Source organism: Manis javanica, chromosome 12, assembly GCF_040802235.1.
Source record: "Manis javanica isolate MJ-LG chromosome 12, MJ_LKY, whole genome shotgun sequence".
NCBI classification, from domain to species: Eukaryota; Metazoa; Chordata; class Mammalia; order Pholidota; family Manidae; genus Manis; species Manis javanica.
This window is the reverse complement of record NC_133167.1, coordinates 24588072-24606221: the sequence shown is the minus strand read 5'-3', so window position 1 is coordinate 24606221 and position 18150 is coordinate 24588072. Positions and strand designations below refer to the sequence as shown.

Below are 18150 nucleotides of genomic sequence, written 5' to 3'. Positions count from 1 at the left end.
TATTCATTACAAAACAGCTACTATTATATGAGTTTGTTTTGTAGATTATATTTTGTATAATCTCATTAAATCTATAAATCACTTCAGTGAGTGGTAGGGGAGCTATTTTTGTCCCCATATAAAAAATGAAGATACTAATAGCTAAGCAACAGGCTGGAACCGTTGGAAGGATCTGGTAGGGCAGAGGGTTTCTGGTCTGTGCTCTTCTTACAGATGGAGCTCTTCCAAAGCAGATTAGGCAAAGGAAGCCCCTTTTACTTAACATTATTTTATTTCCAGTCTAATTGTACCTTGTAGCAGAACCAGATGGCTGAGGATATTCTGGAACTATGGATTCTGACCCCAAGGATATGTAATTACTAATCCAAGAAAGACCAGGTAGGCTAAGAGATGACAAGGTACAGTGTTAATCAGATTTACATTTCAACAAATACGTCTAATACTCTTGCTATGTGTTTAATGGCAAGAAATAACAGGACTAATGTCATTTAACTATGAGTTTTGAGAACTAAGGTTTAAAGAAAAAAATGTTAACACTTGTACAGAGTAGAGCTTGCTTGGGTTTTTTTATGACACAAAAATTTTTTAATGTTTGTTTTTATTTTGCAAAAAGGTTTGTGCCATGCATGGTGGTGAATCAAATCAACAACACAAGGTATACAGAAATAACTTTAATTAAAAAACTTACATAGAAGATTATATATCAGACATGACAGAAAGATTTGAGTTGGCTTGCCTGGACAATTTGGGTTTATCTGGCCTTTTTTAAAAAAATGTACAGTAAAACTACAATAAAACATTTGTCAGTATTGAAATTGAATATTAAAGGGACTAATTTCCAATCCCTGACAGAAACTTAGTGTCCAAGCCCCTAGACTAGGCCAGATGGCCAGGATTGTCAGTTCTAAGGGTACTACATCTTGAATAACCTTTTCTACATGAGAAAAAGTGATTTCATATCATTTGACCTCAACTTTTACATAGAAAAAATGAGGTAATCGCCTCAAAAGGAATTTTCCTTAATGCACACTCCAGTATCCAATATTAAAGTATGAGCTTTTGAAAAACTTTAATTCTCATTCTAGAAAAAGTAAGAATAGATACTTCTTTGTATAGTGTAAGCTACGGTAAGGAATGATCAAATGAATTAGATTTATACTGACAGGACTATTCCTGTTTGTTGCTCATTTTAAGTTGGTGTCTTCATGAGATACATAAAATAGGTAAGCTTTAAAAGATGTGATAGTTTTAAAATTGACCAGTATTTAACTCTACTTTGCTTGTTTTGTTCTGTTAGAAGTGAATAGAAAATAACCTGTGTTTAGTCCAACAGGTATCAGTGATTTAAGATAAAGGAGTATTGTGTTATCTGGTAAGGATATTTCCATATATAATTTCTATTGGTTAAACATGTTGAAGAAAAAATTTCCTCTCCATTTGCAAGACTTAGATGTACATTATCCTTGGAAACCTGTGCTTCTTTATTTATAGTGCAGCTTAGAGTCCATGGGGTGGCTCCTACCTGCAATTTTCAAGTGGAGTGGTCACTGCCAATGGTTTTTAAAATATCTGTGTACATATGTATGTATACTCTATACACACATTTGTTTATTTTAATATATTTCTCAGGCAATTTAAATGAATTGCCATAGAAATACATAGGAAAAAGAACTGACCTTTGGTGCACAGGTAGTGTGTGTGTATATGTGTGTTTGTGTGTTTGGTAGGAAAAAGGGGGATAAAAGTCTTCTAAAAATTACCAGTAATGTGATTTGACATCAAATTGTAAAAGTTAATTTTTGGGTGCTTGTGATTTGCATCATAAATACAAATAACTAGCAGTTGTCTATAGGTGAAAAGCTAGTAACTCCTATGGTTCAAAAAGGAAAAGAAGACATACCTTGTCTGGTTCAAAAACAGCACTAAATATTAATTCTAGTATATGCTCTTGCTTATTACTCTGGAATTGTGAGTGGAGGAGGTGGAGATGGAGAACAGGGCTTTACCTATTTCTCCTGTTTTCTATTCAGTTATATAGTTTTCTTAACCTGTTCCCTGTCACCTGTTTTTTTAAACATGGGTAAGTCCTAGACCAAAGGTTCTGTACTCTTCCATTCCTTCTGCCTGCTTTTTTGGATAGTGGCCATTCCCCGGTGCATTGGTACAGAAGACTTCACCATGGAAAGCTGGCCTTGAACTTTCAATATGATCATTTTTTTCTTGACATAGTAAGGCTTCTGTGTCTTCATCCTTCAATGGAAAAGCCCGTCGTTCCCACCACAAAGACTGAGAGAGAAAACATTTTCAGTTAAGTCCCAACTAATTTGATTACATTCATCTATCAAGTTATCTTTAAATGTCAATTTTGTGATAGTTATTCTCTAGCACATAAATATACAAATTTTCATTTGGACCTAAATGTCTAGTGATTCAAATGAAAAGTACTAAGTATTGTTTAGGGACCTTTGGAAATATTACTCTGCCACTCCCATGAAGAGGAAGGGCTGTCCTAGGGCACTGGTCTTCATTTTCAGTCCAGGAGCACTTGGGGAAATCTGCTTTTAAAGTGTGCTGATGATCTTACAGATTTCCATTTTCATCCCACCATTATTATACAGTCACCTACTGACTTCGTTTCCTGAGCTTTTTACTACTTGGCCTATTTCTATAGGTCATTCTCTCCATTTTAGATATGGAGAAAAGTGCAAGAACATCATACATGCAGTGTTAGAAAATAGAAAACACTCCCCTGAAGTTAGAAATGGACCCATGGGGAGACCAGTAAAAATCTTGAAGAGGAAGGAGAGAGGTAGCAGCTAGCATGGCAGATGCTATTCTCTTTAATCAGTTTGACATGTAATGAAACCTTGATAGAATCCCTATTTCCTAACAGATCAGTGAGTAGGTGGAATTAGGTACTGACATGTTACATAAAAAGAAGGTGTTTACTGTTACCAACAGAATGTTGGGATACAGATCCTCTTATTCACACCCAGCATTGTATACTGGATAGTCAAACTGAATTGGTTAAAAAATGATAAACCCTTAATTTGCAACAAAGGTTAAAAGGATCTTTAGTCATGTATATTATACTTACCTTGATTTCTTGACTTTGATTCAATGAAGGTGAGCCATGTGCACTCAGATCCTGACTGGCTGAAGGAAGCTCCTTAGAGCTTTGAGCAGCACAGTGCTGACCACCACCGGAGTCACTAAGGTATTCTTTCAAAAGCAAATCCTGTCCTTCACCATTTTTACTGTATGCTCTAGCAAGAAAATCAAGAAAACATTTATTTCCTGAAGTCTTGATGCTTTTTGAACAACCCAAAGTGTCACTAATTTAACTTAGAAGGTTTCCTTTAAACAGTTTTGCCCAAGAGATTTTTAAAAAATTCATCTGCTGATCTTCCTCATGCTCAAAGACTTAAATAGTATTTTATGAATTCTTTGTCAAATTTATAATAGCAGGTTTTAGGTTTCTTTCCCTGGAAAACAAGAGAGGATAGTTAGTTGTCCCTTTCAGTCTTTTCTGAGTCCCGAAAGTGTCCTGTAATTATTGCAGTGTCATCCATGAAGGACTCAATTCACATTTTCCTCTGTAGTTATGGAAAATTCTCTCTCTGGACTTGGAGAAAGATGTGAATTGAATATATATATGTTAGGATAACTCTTGGAATAAGGATCTACAAAAAATCTGGGTATCTTGAGCCCTGAATAAAGAAGTGTGTTTTAACAATACTAATTAAATGAGAGAAGCCCCCACACTAAAGTAACAGAGACTTGAACATGATCTTTATGAGTTTGGCTACATTACAAAATGCTTTGGATTTTTCTCAAATATATTACTAATTATGTTTTTTTAGGATTTAATCCTCCTTCCCTCAAAGTCATGTTCTAAGTATTTTAGATTATTTGCTTTTTAGACTGGACAGGTTTCTTGAGAATTTGTTTTTAAGAAAAATATGTTTTTGAAGTGGTTATGTTAAAATTACTCAGATTCTAATCCCTAGAGTTGGGTCCATTATTATGATACATTGAAATGACCTACTTTATCTAGGGAGAATTGTCACATTATATGCTGTTAACTCTATTGGTCTAAGCCTGACCATGAGCATGAGTAATACAGTGGAGTAAAATAGAGAAACTTGTTTCATCATTATGTAATTAGCCAACATACATTTTGAATGTAAGATCAGTGTATGGAGCATTTCACTTGTAATACACAAATAGCTGATGTTACTAAGGTATGTTTTTCATGGTCTTATTATTTGTGCTGAATTTTTTTGATTCTACATGGATTTCATGGTTTGGGATTTTTTTTTTTTTTTACTTATTTTTTATTGAAGGGTAGTTGACACACAGTATTACATTAGTTTCAGGTGTACAACACAGTGATTGAACATTTATATACATGATAATTCTAGGTGCCAGCTATCACCATACCAAGTTGTTACAATATTTTGACTATATTCCTTATGCTATACATTACATCCCAGTTACTTATTTATTTTACAATTGGAAGTGTGTACTTTTTTTTTTTTTTTGTGAGGGCATCTCTCCTATTTATTGATCAAATGGTTGTTAACAACAATAAAATTCTGTATAGGGGACTCAATGCTCAATGTATAATCATTAATCCACCCCAAGCCTAATTTTCGTCAGTCTCCAGTCTTCTGAAGCGTAACTAACAAGTTCTTACATGGAGAACAAATTCTTACATAGTGAACAGTACAAGGGCAGTCATCACAGAAACTTTCGGTTTTGATCATGCATTATGAACTATAAACAGTCAGTTCAAATATGAATATTCGTTTGATTTTTATACTTGATTTATATGTGGATACCACATTTCTCTCTTTATTATTATTATTTTTAATAAAATGCTGAAGTGGTAGGTAGATGCAAGATAAAGGTAGAAAATATAGTTTATTGTTGTAAGAGAGCAAATGTAGATGATCAGGTGTGTGCCTGTAGACTATGTGTTAATCCAAGCTAGACAAGGGTAATAAAACATCCACGGATGCAGCAAATTTCTCTCAGAACAGGGGGGGAGAGGTTCTAAGCTTCACCTCTGTTGATCCCCAATTTCTCACCTGATGGCCCCCCTGCGACTGTGCCTGTCTTACATGGTTTGGGATTTTATGTTTATAACACCTGCCTGCTGTTTCTTCGGTGCCACTTGCTTTGCTCCCATAGTGACCATCCGGCTTGCTCTCTCTCTTCATATTTTTTGTGTCTTAGGGAGAAGATTTCATCAGAAAGATTTTCTATCTGGAATTAGAAATAAAGTTTTGTCAGAAACACTCTGAACTATGAGAACAGGTGTCAATTCCTCGAGAGACCAATAGGAATAAGACTATGAAATACAGTCTTAATAGAAAGAACAACTATTAATGAGATGAGCTTCAAATTCCAAAATAGAGTTAAAAACTTTCTACTATAGGGTCATGTTTTTTTTTATTAAGGTATTATTGATAATACACTCTTAGGAAGGTTTCACATAAAAAACAATGTGATTACAATCACCCATATTATTGAGTCCTTCCCCATACCGCATTGCAGTCACTGCCCAACAGTATAGTAAGATGCCACAGAGTCACTATTTGTCTTCTCTGTGCTACTCTGTCTTCCCCGTGATCCCCCTCACACCATGTGTGTCAGTTATGATACCCCTCAGTTCCCTTCTCCCTCCGTCCCCACCCGCCCACCTTCCCTTTGATAACCACTAGTCCCTTCTTGGAGTCTGTGAGTCTGTTGCTCTTTTGTTCCTGTCCAGTTTTGCTTCATTGTTATACTTCACAGATAAGGGAAATCATTTGGTACTTGTCATTCTCCACCTGGCTTATTTCACTGAGCATAATATCCTCCAGCTGCATCCATGTTGCAGATGGTAGAATTTCTTTCTTATGGCTGAATAGTATTCCATTGTGTATATGTACAACCTCTTCTTTGTCCATTCATCTACTGATAGACACTTAGTTTGCTTCCATATCTTGGCTATTGTAAATAGTGCTGCAATAAACAGAGAGGTGCATATGTCTTTTTGAATCAGGGATCTTGTTTCCATTGGGTAAATTCCTAGGAGTGGAATTCCTGGGTCAAATAGTATTTCTATTTCTAGTTTTTTGAGGAAACTCCATATTGCTTTCCACAATGGTTGAACTAATTTACATTCCCATCAACAGTGTAGGAGGGTTCCCCTTTCTCCACATCCTCGCCAGCATGTGCTCTTCCTTGTCCTTTGGATGTTGGCCATCCTAACTGGTGTAAGGTGATACCTCATTGTGGTTTAATTTGCATTTCCCTAATAATTAGCAGTGTGAAGCATCATTTCATGTGCCTGTTGGCCATCTGAAATTCTTCCTTGGAGAAGTGTCTGTTCAGATCCTCCACCCATTTTTTAATTGGGTTATTTGCTTTTTAGGTGTTGAGGCATGTGAGCTCTATATATTTCGGATGTTAACCCCTTATTGGATATGTTGTTTACAAATATATTCTCCCATATTGTAGGATGCTTTTTGTTCTGCTGATAGTGTGTCCTCTGCTGTAGAGAAGCTTTTTAGTTTGACGTAGTCCTGCTTGTTCATTTTTCCTTTTGTTTCCCTTGCTTCAGGCGATGTGTTCAGGAAAAAGTTGCTTATGTTTATATTCAAGAGATTTTTGCTTATGTTTTCTTCTAAGAGTTTTATGGTTTCATGACTTACATTCAGGTCTTTAATTCATTTTGAGATTACTTCTGTGTATGGAGTTAGTCAGTAATCCAGTTTCATTCTCTTACATGTAGCTGTCAGTTTTGCCAACAGCAGTTGTTGAAGAGGCTGTCATTTCCCCATTGTATATCCATGGCTCCTTTATCATCTATTAATTGACCATATATGCTTGGGTTTATATCAGGGCTCCCTAGTCTGTTCCATTGGTCTATGGGTCTGTTCTTGTGCCCAGTACCAAATTGTTTTGATACTATGGGTTTGTAGTAGAGCTTGAAGTTGGGGAGCATAATCTCCCAGCTTTATTCTTCCTTCTCAGGATTGCTTTGGCTCTTCGGAGTCTTCTGTGGTTCCATATGAATTTTAGAACTATTTTCTCTAGTTCGTTGAAGAATGCTGTTGGTATTTTGATAGGGATTGCATTGAATCTGTAGATTGCTTTAGGCAGGACGGCCATTTTGACAGTATTAATTCTTCCTATCCATGAGCATGGCATGTGTTTCCATTTATTGGTATCTTTAATTTCTCTCATGAGTATCTTGTAGTTTTTGGAGTATAGTTCTTTCACGTCCTTCATTAGGTTTATTCCTAGTTATTTTATTGGTTTTGATGCAGTTATGAATGGAATTGTTTTCAATAGGGTCATGTTTTTAAGACTACAAATAGGTTCACTGTGCTTTCATTTACATAAAACATTCTTAAAGCTTTTATTCAATGAAAAGTTTGCCTTGATTGCCCATTATGGAGTATACTGTTCAAGGAATGTACTAATATCAAAGAAAAGTAAAACTGAGATAAATGAGTTACTTTAACAAATGATATATCTGGAGTTCTAAGACTCTGGTTATTGTGTCTTAAGAATTTGGGGTCTCTGGCTAGGAAGAATGCATTAAAAGAGGGAAGGGCATTAGGAAGTAATTTTAGTAGTTGAAAATGTAATCAGTGGATGTTAAGAAATTGTGAGAGAAATATCTTCTATATAATACTGCTTCTACAGACCGTCATTTTGGAATTAGTTTGGTTATATAGTATTTTTTCCTGTAATTGTTACTGTCTTAGTGTAATTTTTACCCACACAGGTCCACAGTCCTTTTCCTGCAATTCCAAAAATCTGAAAAAAAAAAACGTTTTCATGATTTGGTGACTTAGCCTGATCTGATAGGAGGCTATTCCATTTCCTGTAAATATTTCACTGTAGAAACATTAATATTTGATTGAGAATTGTCCTTTAACTCACTACATGTATTACATGATGTATGTACTACATTAAATTCCAAAATTTCTCCAGTTCAAAAGCAATTTTTTCCCAAGGCTTTGAACATGCCATTTGTAGGCTTGAATATTAAGATTCAATCTCCTCATGCAGAAAAATACTGGAAATGGATATATGTATTCACATAAATTCAGTGTTTTAATAACTCATGTAAGCAAAAAGTATAGTAGCATATTTTATTGGTTTTCTTTATACATTGTCTTTGCACAAGAACATTTTTCTAATATCTTTATTGAAGAACTATTCATTATTTGAAAACTCAGTGTATATTAAAGGACTTACATTTTTCTCTTTAGTTCCTCAAATATCAAATAAAGCAGGCTTCATAATACATAAAGTACAATTATTAGTGAAATGCCGCTTACCTCTTCTTCACCTACATTACATTCATGCAGAGGCTGAAGAACCACCATCCTCCAGCTGTGGAAGATAAAAATTTCGACTTTTATACCAACACGCAGCGATTTTACTCTCTAAGCATAGCTAATGCAGTAGTGCAGTCTCTCCTCGGGACTTCCATAGTTCAAATGGTTGTATTTAATATATTTTTTAAAGAAAAATATTTGTATTACGAGAAAAGGACAAGGAGAAGATGAGGCTTTAAATAAATAGTCTCTTCTACATGGCTGCCTATTATACCTAAGAATGTCCTAAACTTTGAATTAAGTCAGTGGTTGCTGATAAACTGGCTCAGCAAAAATAAATAAAAGTCCTGATTTTATAGCATTTGCCAGTTTGTTTGTGTGAAGAATCTCATCATGGCTCTTCTGAGGTTATAACTAGATCACAGAATTCCTATCAAACCAGTGGCTTGACCAGTCTGCGCCAGCCTACCACTGTAAATTGAAAACCATTGTTGCATCATAACCACAAATACTCCTTATGTAGAAATATATCAACAGATTTTCTGTAGGAAGCCTTATAATACTTCCTAGAGTATTAAATATACTCTTAATACCCCAAAGTAATAATGATTAATAGAAATTAACTAGAATAAAGATGGGAAGGAATACTGTAGTTTTCACCCAGCTCATGTCTGTTTCCAGCCTCTTCTAACTTTTCTAACCTCAGGCTCTGGCTTAGCCTTGCACACTCACCGTGTGCCTTTATTGTGGTCTCCCTATGTGAATACATTCTACCTTCCCCTCCATGTCTTCTCAGACTTTCCCACTCATCTTTTGAGTTAATGAGTTTATTGCTGGCTTGGCAGTATGTCAGAATCTTATTTTTGTTGTCACAGGTGTCTGTCTTAGAGTGTGAATACCCTATGCAAAGGGAGCTGCTTTCTTTGAACTCTTAGCAACTTTGTACAAACCTCCATTTTAAAGAACATGGATTATTTGTTACTTTAATTATTTACCATCTCTAAAGTACCTTTTCATGCCATATATACATAGTAGATAACTAAATATTCAATGAAGGAGACTCTAGGAATGCTAAAGTAAGTAAGTCTTAAAATCCCAATTAATAAAAACAGAAGTAAATTGGGGTACTACATGGTGCTTTTTTTCATCATGAGTAATGTAAAGGTTTGTTACCATTTTCCCTCCATGGCTATACAAATGGAAGGGAGAGGAAAACATCTTTCATTAATAAAAATTCTAACTTTGCTCTGAAAATTTTATTCACGAAAAGAAAATATACATACCTTGGAGTCAGTATTTCCTTATATTGGAGTTTCTCTAACTTAGTTGGGGCTACTAATGACATGGGAATCACAATATTATCTATGTCATAAGAGCTCTCACTTCGCAGTCTCCGTCGTGCAGTATTCTACAAAATAGGATTACACAGTAGTGTCTAGTTACCTGTCATACTCATGAGTTTTATCAAGCAATAATTGCAGTGCAATTATATGAGTTTATCTGATACGTGAGTTTTATAGATACATTGTTAGGTATGTTTTAACATTTTAGTCATATTTTCTATCCTTTGTAAACCAATATAATCCCTTTTAGCAGGTATGCAGTGTACATTTGTGTGCACACATAAGCCTATTTTTAAGACAAAAAAATGAATACCTTAATATGCAAAACTCTTAATAGAAAAAATTACCATAGAGCACCCTGAATGTCAATGAAATGAAGTTTTAACAAACTTTCACTAGGAAAGGCCATGGATGTATTTGGTGAGCCATTTAGATCATTATACTCTTCATTTAGGTGTACCTGGTCCCTGAGCCTCACACTTTTTTCCCTAAATTCTCTCACCTTCTGATCTCTTACTCTGACTAGGTAACAACAAAACAGAGTTAAGAACACAAATGAAAGCCATAACCAAGGGTTAATGAACAACTGACTCCCTAATAAAAATCAAATTCATTGCTTCCTGATAGTTCTAAATATGCTAATATGTGCTAGCAAGTAAAGCTGTTATAGATTAACAAAATTATGAGGTTTTTTTTTTCCTTCCAATTAAGTTTGTTTTAAAAGTCTATATAAAGTCATTTTAGAGTTCACTTTACAAAAGACCTACTTGTGATGATGAACTCTGGGTTCCTGATAACACGTTGACAGTAATAGCAGTAAAACTGCTGTGGGATCCTGGTTCTGTGCGTTGAAAAGCAAATTCCTCAAATCTAGTTCTTTCTCCTGCCATGGAAAGAACCATTGAGAATATCATACATTAAATGTGACTGGTGGGGTTTATTTTTTTAGGTAACGTGATTCCTTATGTCTGATTTTACTAATTTTTTTAATTCTTGCATCAAGAAAAGAAATGAAAAAAAAATCTTACCACAGTCCTCCCACAATTATTTTCATTTTCTAGAGTTTAGACAGTTTTTATCCAAAACATTTCATAACATTTCTTTCAAAATCTCATCCCTTCCCTTTGCTCTCTTCAGGTTTTCTGTAATCCTGTTCAGAAGTTGAACCTTCAAGACTTACTCTCTTAATTTTCTTTCTCTATTCTTTTTTTTTTTTTATATCTTTGACTTTCTGTTCTACTTTCTGGGAATTCTCCTGTAGAATGTAAAATATGAAATCCAGTGCATGTTTATATTCTTCTAGTTAAAATTTATAGCTCTAGTCAGGATCCACATATTGAAATTGTTTACTGTTTCCTAGGTTTCTTATAATCTAGAAGAGTTCATTTTCATGACACTTGTTAAGAGAGACTACATCAGGTATTCTACACTTTAGAGTGTGGTCTAGTTACTTTGTAGTACAGCATTTTACCTGTTCTATCCCTGTATATCCATCAAACTTGAAGTGGATCTATTAATTCTTGTGAACCATTTTACATCTCAGGTAATGTGTATTTCATAATGCATCTTATTTAAAGTTTTCTTATATTTCAGTACACAGATGGTCCCCAACTTAGAATGGTTCGACTTTACAAATTGTCCAAAAGTGATACACAGTTGAAACCATACTTCAGATGTTGAACTTTACCAGGCTAGCAATAATATGTGGTACAATCCTTGCATGTGATGCTTGTTGGACAGTGGCAGTCAGCCAGTTATCATGAGGGTAAACAATCAATAAACTTAACCTTTCTATACCCAATCAGCCATTCTGTTTTTCACTTTCAGTACAGTAGTCAGTAAATTATCTGAGGTATTCAGCACTTCATTATTAAAATAGGCATTATATTAGACACTTCTGCCCTACTGTAAGCTAATAAGTGGTGTATGTTTGAGATAGGCTAAGCTGTGATGTTTGGTAGGTTAGGTACATTAGATGCATTTTCAACTTAGGATATTTTCTACTTACCATTATGTAACCCAATGTAAGTCAGTGAAGAGCCGTACATATATGAAAGTTCTTCAAAAGCTAGGTGACTCTTCGTTATCTCAACATTGAGGCATTAACAATGAAATCTATGCATATGGGAGGGTGTTAATTTTGTACCACAGTAGCTGATAAGATAGTGACTTGGTCTGTTATAACAGGATTTCTAGACAGTAGTGATAAATGTGTTAAAGCCATCATGTATAAACAGTTCAGTACATCTTAGGTGTAGTCTCTAATTGTGTTTACGTACTGCATCTTGGGAATTCTTGAATGTGTGTAGTGTTGGAACCACTGGGACAATTTATATTGTTACGTCCACTGGAACAATGAACAGTACCAAAAGTATATCATTGGTTTGCTATTCAAAATATATTATTTACAGTTAGCTTTTATTTTTTATCATTTGCAGTAACTATGGTAACTATCTCATCTCAAATCACCACAACAAAGCCCACTTTGTATTACTAGAAGAGTTCTAGACTCAAAGATACCTCTACTGATGATCTTGAGCTGTAAGTTCCTAAAGGGAATTGAACTAGTTGGTTGATTTATACTTTATATGAGTCTTGTCCAGTTTCTCAACATTCTAACGAAGTTTTCAGTGAATCGATACTTCCACAGTGTGTACCAGAAATGGTAACATTTCTATAAGGCAACCTTGTACTGACATATTTTGAGTCCAGAACATAACCTTTGAGACTAAGGCCTGTCCAGGAGGTCAGTTAGTAGAAGATAACTCTAGTCAGGGAACATAGGAAGGAAATTCTTACTTGCCATAAAGTGAGTGGGTTTCTAGTCCAGAAATGACTCTTAATTGACTACATTAATAGACTCTTTAATGTTCATATGACCATGGATGTTTTGTGTAATTAGTGACTTTCTGATTATAAACCACCATGAGTCAGGGGTTTTTTGCAGATCACATTTTTTATTTTCAGTTTTTAGAATTAGTCCTCATATCCTCACTTTAACTTACCTAATGCTGTCTCACTCAAGTGTCTTTTCTTTCTTCCCTGTAACAGCTCTGCAGAAGAGTCTGACCTTATTTGAGGCTTGCAAGCAGAAGAATATCCGTTTCTCCATTGATTTAGAGTATTATTATATACTGCAACAAATGGAAAGGAAATACAAAGTTTTATTTAGCTCCTTAGCACAAATAATGAACACAGTCTATTTACTTACAGCAGAATATTAATAACATGTAATTACAAAGATACATATAATGAGATGAATACTTAACATACCAATACAGAATACTCCTAAACTGAAAATACCCAGAATAAGATTCCTTATAAACACCGAGTGCCCAGTTTCCTATATTTGCTCCATTATTCGAAGGGGATGAATAGGAAAGGTGCTAGGTTCTCAAAGTCTTCTAAATTACAAAGTTTCGTACAGAATATTGCTTCAGATCTGTAAATATTGGCTGAGTATTATCTGAAATCCTTAAGTTAGTTCCTGCTCACCCTTAAATCAGGAAATAACTCAGGAGCAAGTAAGAATCTACAGAATCAGAATAGACTGGGGAGCAAGAACCAGATTTCATCAACCTCTTGACAGTGTAATACTATTTTTTCACTTTTTTAAAGCAGTGCATTTTTAAAAACTATGTCTCTGTGACTCAGCTGCCTTATCTATTTACAGAGATAATAGCTTTCATGGGATTATAACAATAAATTCTTAGAAGGATATCTGACATGATAAGTATACAATAAATATTTTAGTTTCATCATGATTATTGTTGCCTATCTGAACCACAGTGTCCAGTACTGGATTAATAACCAAATCGGCTTCTGTTTTCAAGGGTTTGGAGATGTGGAAAGGAATAGAGAAATAGATCAGTAGGCTGAAATGCCAGATTCTCACTGACAATGAAAAAAAGGAGCATGGCCTACTGACAGTTACCACTACTAATTTAAAGAAGGCAAAGCACGCTAAAAATGATAGATGCAGTTTTTTAGACATAGACACATTCACATATCTGCACATCCACATTAACAAGCAAAAGGGAAAACATAAGTAGAGCAGAATTTTGAGGAATCTCTGAAAGACTAATACCACATGGAAATTTGAAAAGCAAACTCAGTGCAAAAGCACATAAAAATTACTGCCACAAAAATGTGATCCTCGTCAAAGGTGCTGTAAGAGCTGGAAGGAAGGGAAACGGACCAGGACAATTATCTGGAACACCTGATAGGATAACTACACAGGCCAACACCTCAACTGGGGTCCTTGATTGGTGATCTGTTTAGTAGATGACAAAATCTGAGAGTCTTGAGCAGAGAAATGGATGGGTGGGCTCAAGTGCTCCACTTAAAAACATGTCCTTCCCATCCCTAACTGCCTCTGAAAATAATCTCTACCCCTTCCATAAAAGGGACCCCATAAAGAGCAGGGGCAAAACAGTTCTAACAGTGAATATTAATTTTTAAGACTCCAAAAATGTATCAACACCACAAGCAAGTGGTACGAATAACAAATGGAAGAATCAAAAAAAAAAAAACGGATTCACAGGACACAAATTAGCAGGTCTTTAAAACAACTAATATTGCCAGAAACAACAGAAAAAAGGCCTCTCTAGAGAGACATCATAAATGGAAAATATAATTCAAATTTAAAACCAATCATCAGTAACTGGGTTGACAGAGTGGACACACAGCTGAAAATCAACATCACTGGGTTGGAGAAGAAATTGCACAACTTGAACAGAGTGATGGAAAATAGGGAAAACAGGACAAACCAAAATTGGGTACCAGGAAAGAATAGGATGAATGGGAGGCAATAATTGAAGAAATGATAGCTAAAATTTTTTCTACAATTGATACTAACCCTAAGATTTCAAGAACTCATTTGCGTGGCAAAGCAAATGGAAGGAAAATCATAATCGTACAGCACGTCACAAGATATCCTAAAAGTTAGGCAAGAAGGGATGAAGAGATTGAAGAATGAGAAATTGACAATGCAAAACTAGATACAGGAAAACAACACTGGCTTTAAAGCACTCGGGGAAAATGGTAGAATTCTAAGATGGTCCCCCAACTTACACCCAGATGCTTGAATTCAGAGATGTTAAATAGAACAAATAAGCTGACAGGCATAATTCTAATAAACTCATTTCTAAAAAGGGGGTAACTAGAATTGTATTAGGTTTTAAAATGTGTATGTGCAAGGCACATGTAGGTGTTCCAATACTGCCCACTATTTTAATGGAAACGTTTGTGGAGTACTTTAAAGCAAATTTCAGACAATTCACTCCTAAGAGCAGATTTACCACTCTCCTTGCCTTCTAAACACATTAAACATTTTGAAGAAACCTTAAGTATGGTGACAGTTTACTGAATTTTACTCTGAAGTGTTTACCCTTTCCTTTTTCTCATGCTCTAGTATCTTGTAAGGTCACAATGGATTCTTGAAACAGTAGGAAAATCTTATCAGTTTAACTCCACACATTCTCTTCACCTGCCGTATTTATAATGACCCTCTCACCTTTCAGTTCTTGCTCTCCCAATCCTAGATTCTTTTTAAAAGACAGGTGAGCCCAGTATCTCTATCCCTTGCCTTCCCATCCTTCACATTTATTTATTCAGTAAAACTTTTTAGAAAGCCAATTACATGCCAGGCACTATGTTTTGCCCTGGAAACACCATGATGAGTAAAAATAGGCATGGTGAGTATCAACACTACAAGCAAGTGGTACAAATAACAAATGGAAGAATCAACTTAAAAAAAAAAACGGATTCACAGAACACAAATTAGCAGGTCTTTAAAACAACTAATATTGCCTGCTCCTGGTGTAGTTTACAGGCATTTTCTCAAAAACTGCAACCAATGTGAGAGAAAATAAACACTATAGAAGTTAATAAGAGTACATAATAGAGATTTCTAGACTGGCTTCCCCAGGTAAAGTGGTAGATTTCAACTATGAACAGAAATAGCTGGTGGCCAGGGCAATGGAAGAATAGCCAGCTGGATGGGAGAATGGAATACACAAAGGCCCAAGGCAGCAGGGAGCAGGACACATTTGGTGGCTAGATAGTGTAGAGTAAGGAAGCATGCTGAAAACTACACAGGTACCATCCTAAGTAGTTATGAATTTATTAAGAATATCCTCTATTAAGAATATTCCATCTGTCAAATATTTTAAAGGAATGGGGGTGGAAAGCAGGTGTGACAAAATTGCATTTTGGAAAGACCACTCAATGTGGGGATTGCAGGGGAATTTTGATGAGACTATTGCGGCAATACAGATCAGGGTTCATTAGGTTGGACTGTGAAAATGGTAAAATGTAGACAGAAGAGCAGATTTGAAACACAAGGTTAACACCTACAATAGGTTTAGATATGAGGAAGGTTTAGATACAGCTGAAGAAGGCCAAGTCCCAGGTTTTTTGGCTTGCTTATGTTGGTTGTACTACTGTTCCTCTCATTTGTCTAATAAATTTTATTTTGACATTTCAGACTTACAGAAAAGTTGCAATAGTACAGAGAAGTCCCATATACCCTTTACTCAGACTTGCCAAATGTTAACATTTTATTACATTTGCTTTATCTTTCTGAACTTCAATGAAACTAAGTTGCAGATACATGAAAAATAGGTCAACATAGATTTTTCAAAAACAAGGGCATTACATAACCACCTGATCAAAATCAAGAAATACCATTAGCTATTCAAATTTTGCTATTTCTATAATCTTTAGAGAAAATCCTGGTTATTCTGCATTCAGTTGCATATCTCTAAACTTATTGTATCTGAAACGGTCACTGCCTTTGATGACTGAATTTTTTTTTTTTTTTGTAGATAATGATTTTTTATTGAGGGGTAGTTGACACACAGTATTACATTAGTTTCAGGTGTACAACACAGTGATTCAACATTTATACATGATGATTCTAGCTACCAGCTATCACCATACAAAGTTGTTACAATATTTTGACTATATTCCTTATGCTATACATTACATCCCGGTTACTTATTTATTTTACAATTGGAAGTCTGTACTTTTTTTTTTTCTTTTTTTTTTGAGAGGGCATCTCTCATATTTATTGATCAAATGGTTGTTAACAACAATAAAATTCTGTATAGGGGAGTCAATGCTCAATGAACAATCATTAATCCACCCCAAGCCTAATTTTCGTCAGTCTCCAATCTTCTGAAGCATAACGAACAAGTTCTTACATGGAGAACAAATTCTTACATAGTGAATAAGTGACATGGTGAACAGTACAAGGGCAGTCATCACAGAAACTTTCGGTCTTGATCACACATTATGAACTATAAACAGTTCAAATATGAATATTCGTTTGATTTTTATACTTGATTTATATGTGGATACCACATTTATTATTATTTTTAATAAAATGCTTCAGTGGTAGGTAGATGCAAGATAAAGGTAGAAAACATAGTTTAGTGCTGTAAGAGAGCAAATGTAGATGATCAGGTGTGTGCCTGTAGACTATGTGTTAATCCAAGCTAGACACGGGCAATAAAACATCCACGGATGCAGAAGATTTCTCTCAGAACGGGGGGGTGGGGTGAGGTTCTAAGCTTCACCTCTGTTGATCCCCAATTTCTCATCTGATGACCCCCCTGCGACTGTGCCTGAGATGACTGAATGTTTTTTAATGAGTAAATTGACTTTGGTGGTTCCTTATAATTTCCTCAGGAATAGATTCCTCAAGAGTGAATCATCTATTCACTCTTCAACAAATTACAACTTGTCTTTTCCCTACTTTGTTGTTACCTGAAGGTCGTGCTGTTGTAATTGCCAACTCTAATGGACAGTACAGGATAAACCCAAGCTCTGTGTCAAAGCACACAAACATCCATCTGCTTACCTTCACACAATTTACCTACAAGAGTACCAGGCTATTTGTATGTACTTCAAAACATCACAGTTTTTCATGGCTCCATGACAGGTTAAGTGTTTGTTACCATGTTAAAACATTACTTAATAAGGCCCAACAGCATTTGAATTACCTGGGATCTTGTTAGAAATACAGAATCCCAAACCCCATTCCAGACTTACTGAATCAGATTCTGCATACTAACAATATTCCAAGTCATCTAAACAGATGCACATTAAAGTTTTAGAAACTGATTTGGAACATTTCACCCTTCCTTTAAATTCCAATTACATTAAATCCCAGTTAAGTTCCAGTTTAAAGCTATAGTTGGCATCTTTCTGGAATTCTCTTCTAGCCCTTTCCCCATGACTTCACCTGTCCTCTGCCTTTCCTCTTCTTTTTAAAATGTTTACCATCTCTGTGTCCCCTGTATCATTTAGTAGTCATCTGTGTATCTGCTTCTCAATATTTAAAAAAATTTTCCTGTGCTTTACCTCTGATTCTTCAGCACTTAAGTCTGCCTGGCACAGAGAAGATGTGCAATAAATGATGAACTCTAGTCTTACTTAATTCTACAGAAATTGCCAAC

General features: G+C 35.3%; 1 protein-coding gene across 8 annotated transcripts in view; it reads right to left on the bottom strand.

Annotated features, from left to right (window-relative positions):
* Positions 1-658: 658 nt before the first annotated feature.
* Positions 659-18150, bottom strand: part of KANSL1L (KAT8 regulatory NSL complex subunit 1 like) — a 117470-nt gene continuing 99978 nt past the window's right edge. For 7 of the 8 annotated variants that reach the window (XM_073218167.1, XM_073218161.1, XM_073218160.1 and 4 more), the window contains 8 exons: positions 12694-12822; positions 10456-10571; positions 9629-9753; positions 8346-8400; positions 7783-7818; positions 5159-5271; positions 3098-3266; positions 659-2286 (listed from right to left, as the gene is read on the bottom strand). In XM_073218167.1, the coding sequence (XP_073074268.1) occupies positions 2071-2286; positions 3098-3266; positions 5159-5271; positions 7783-7818; positions 8346-8400; positions 9629-9753; positions 10456-10571; positions 12694-12822 (959 nt within the window). In that variant the 3' untranslated portion in view covers positions 659-2070. The remainder of the gene's footprint in view (positions 2287-3097; positions 3267-5158; positions 5272-7782; positions 7819-8345; positions 8401-9628; positions 9754-10455; positions 10572-12693; positions 12823-18150) is intronic. The other variant, XM_073218164.1, reaches the window with a different exon arrangement.